The sequence below is a fragment of the Pyxicephalus adspersus genome, unplaced genomic scaffold, assembly GCF_032062135.1.
Source record: "Pyxicephalus adspersus unplaced genomic scaffold, UCB_Pads_2.0 Sca3567, whole genome shotgun sequence".
Lineage (NCBI taxonomy): Eukaryota > Metazoa > Chordata > Amphibia > Anura > Pyxicephalidae > Pyxicephalus > Pyxicephalus adspersus.
The window spans coordinates 116-2,847 of record NW_027320572.1 but is presented as its reverse complement, the minus strand read 5'-3'; the positions used below and the strand labels follow the sequence as shown (position 1 = coordinate 2,847).

The following is a 2,732-nucleotide window of genomic DNA, read 5'->3' as shown; positions in this document are numbered from 1 at the left end:
GAGTTTGCCTACCCCTGCTCTAAACTATGCATATATTGAGTTAAAGGGCCAAGAGGCACAACAAAAGGTTTCTGAAAAGCAACGTACTAAACATATCCCATTTCATTACCATGCAAAGATGAAGTTGGGTGTGTTCCCGTGAAGCAACCTGCATTTTTTTTATTTTTTTTTCTTGAAAAAGGAATCTGAACACAACTGCATTTGGGTATCTGAGGATGGTTCAAAAGAGAAACAAAATCTACAAATGAAAACAAGGCAAAGCAGAACACCACATAATTTCAGTTTATTTTTGGTGGGAAGTAGATGTTAAAGCAACTTTTAGAACTGTCTGAATTTCAACACAGCTGAATAATATTGTATTTTATAATGTGAGACTACAACAAAATGAACAACTCTGATCAATATCTGTAAATCTTACAAACTACAACAAACTGCAAGAGCTCTTTAGGACGGAATAGGTGGGGAAAGGCACCAGTTTAATTTTTACAAGCCCGATATCTTTCAGATACATTCTGCCAGCTGATAACATTCCAGATGGCTTTCAGGTAGTCTGGTCTAACATTTTTATACTGAAGGTAGTAAGCATGCTCCCATACATCAATACCCAGAAGAGGAATAAGACCTAAAAAGAATAAAAAAGGAAATTTAGTATGACGAAAAAAAAAATCATGCAAGCACTGAATAGGTTAGGGAAAATGGTGGGGATCTTAATTGTCTTGTATTTATTTATCATCATAATATATGCAAGTAGGATGCACTCAAAGATAGAGAATAGAAAAAAAAAAGTGTCAAAATATACCAAAGGGCTCAAACAGTGGTAACACAAAAACATCTTTATGGGTGGGACTTTTAAGGCAGTCTAGAAAAAAACGTAATTATATATATAAAAAAAGCAAAATTTTATTATAACCAGTAAAAAAAAAATAACATCAATCAACACACATTAAAAGGTCCAAACCTACCCCACCTAAAACATCATGGTGGGTGTATTCACAGACCCTCAGTTAAAAAAGTACTTCATGTGCTACTAGAACCTCGATATGTATACTTCTGATACAGTAACGAACTTGACGCGTTTCACAGAAGTAATCAGCTTCATCAGGGATTTTTTATGTACAGATCATCAACAAAATGCACACACTAAAAACACAATACAGATGGATACAAAATTAGTTATTTCATATATATAGCTCATCAAGAAAGAAATACATTATTTTTAAAAGAGATTTTACATACCACAAAGTATCAACAATGAGTGTAACTTTAGCTTGGCACAGGACATAGCACAAGAGGTAGAAGAAACCTTTTGCAGCACAAGGTGGGGTCGTCAGATGGTCAAAATTTGTTACAGTATCATATTAAGTATACATATCCAGGTTCTAGAAGCACATGAAGTATTATTTTACTTAGGGTCAATGATGAATTGATTTTTTCCCGTTTCCCAGCCCAGATTTGTATTTTAACATTCTCTAATTTTAAAAAGTGAATTTCATCCATTCTCAAGCAACACCTGTTCGCCTAAAATAGCCTCAGTCCAGACTTGATTGAGTTTTGTGTGGGCAATGATGGGCAATGGGTAGAGCTGTTTGTCAGTGTTTGTTAGACTTTACATATAATGGTTGAATTTTTGTGGGATTCACAACATTGTGTTAGATGATCAATCACGGTGTTTAAGTACCATTAGACAGCTTTCCTCTGTAATTTAGTGTGTGTGTGTGTGTGTGTTACAATTCATGCGTTTTAAACATCTAGACATGCATGTGTAGGTCCTTGCAAAGCTGGGTACTAAACAACTCTGTTAAGAAAAAAAAAAACTATGAGCTATAGGGATACCAATGTGGACTTTACAACCAAAAATATTATATGCCCACCTGTTGTTCCTTGCAGTGGATCCTGGTTAGCACAGGCAGCAACTTGTAAACGATTAGTTTCTTTATTATAACCAAGCCAGCCCCATCCTGATCCCTGCACTGCCACTGATGCAGTTGTAAGTTTTTCTTTAAACTTCTCAAAAGAGCCAAAGTCACGTTTAATAGCTTCCAGGAGTTCACCTTAAAAAAAGACAAACATACAAATTGTATTTCAATGTTTTACATGTATTACAAATGCAGTATTTAAAAACAGACAAGTGACACAATTAGGGTCCGGTACATTTGAATCCATCTCCTAACTCAGAGGTTTGAGATTTATGAGCTTACTGACAAGGGTCTTCTACAAAAGGAAGAAAAGAAATTACCCTCAATCTTACCAACAAACTTGATTTGTCATATTACAAGATACTGTTTTTTAGCTAACCTCAGCTTCCCTTTATGTATACGATCGTTCATATATATCGTGCATGAACGTTCGTCGTTCGTTTTCCAACGATAATAATTGGAAGTGTGTATGTAGCTTAACAGAGTATCCTAGTCTACCATTGGCTATATGCTCAGTGGCGCATTTAGATGAAATCCCAGTGCTGGTTTTTGTTACACTACCCTTTCTTGAAGAACATGAATATGGTGATGAACTAGGTGACAACAATGATGAAGAGTTTGAAATTGAAGAGGACTCTGTTCGTAAGGGATCTGATAAGCATGCGTTGAGTGATTTGGCACGTAATTTGGGACTATCGAAGCTTCAGAACTCCTAGCATCAAGATTGCGTGAGAAAAACATACTTGAAAAAGGAACGAATGTATCGTACTTTCGAACCAGAGAAATTGCATTTCTGCGGTACTTTAGAACTGACAG

At 35.7% G+C, this 2,732-nt stretch overlaps 1 protein-coding gene across 1 annotated transcript; it reads right to left on the bottom strand.

Annotated features, from left to right (window-relative positions):
• Window positions 1–267: 267 nt before the first annotated feature.
• On the bottom strand, window positions 268–2,051 carry LOC140321415 (superoxide dismutase [Mn], mitochondrial; the record flags this gene model as incomplete). Its single annotated transcript, XM_072398181.1, has 2 exons — window positions 268–622; window positions 1,872–2,051. Coding segments are annotated over 2 exons (326 nt in total), but the record flags the coding sequence as incomplete, so codon positions are not given.
• Window positions 2,052–2,732: the final 681 nt, after the last annotated feature.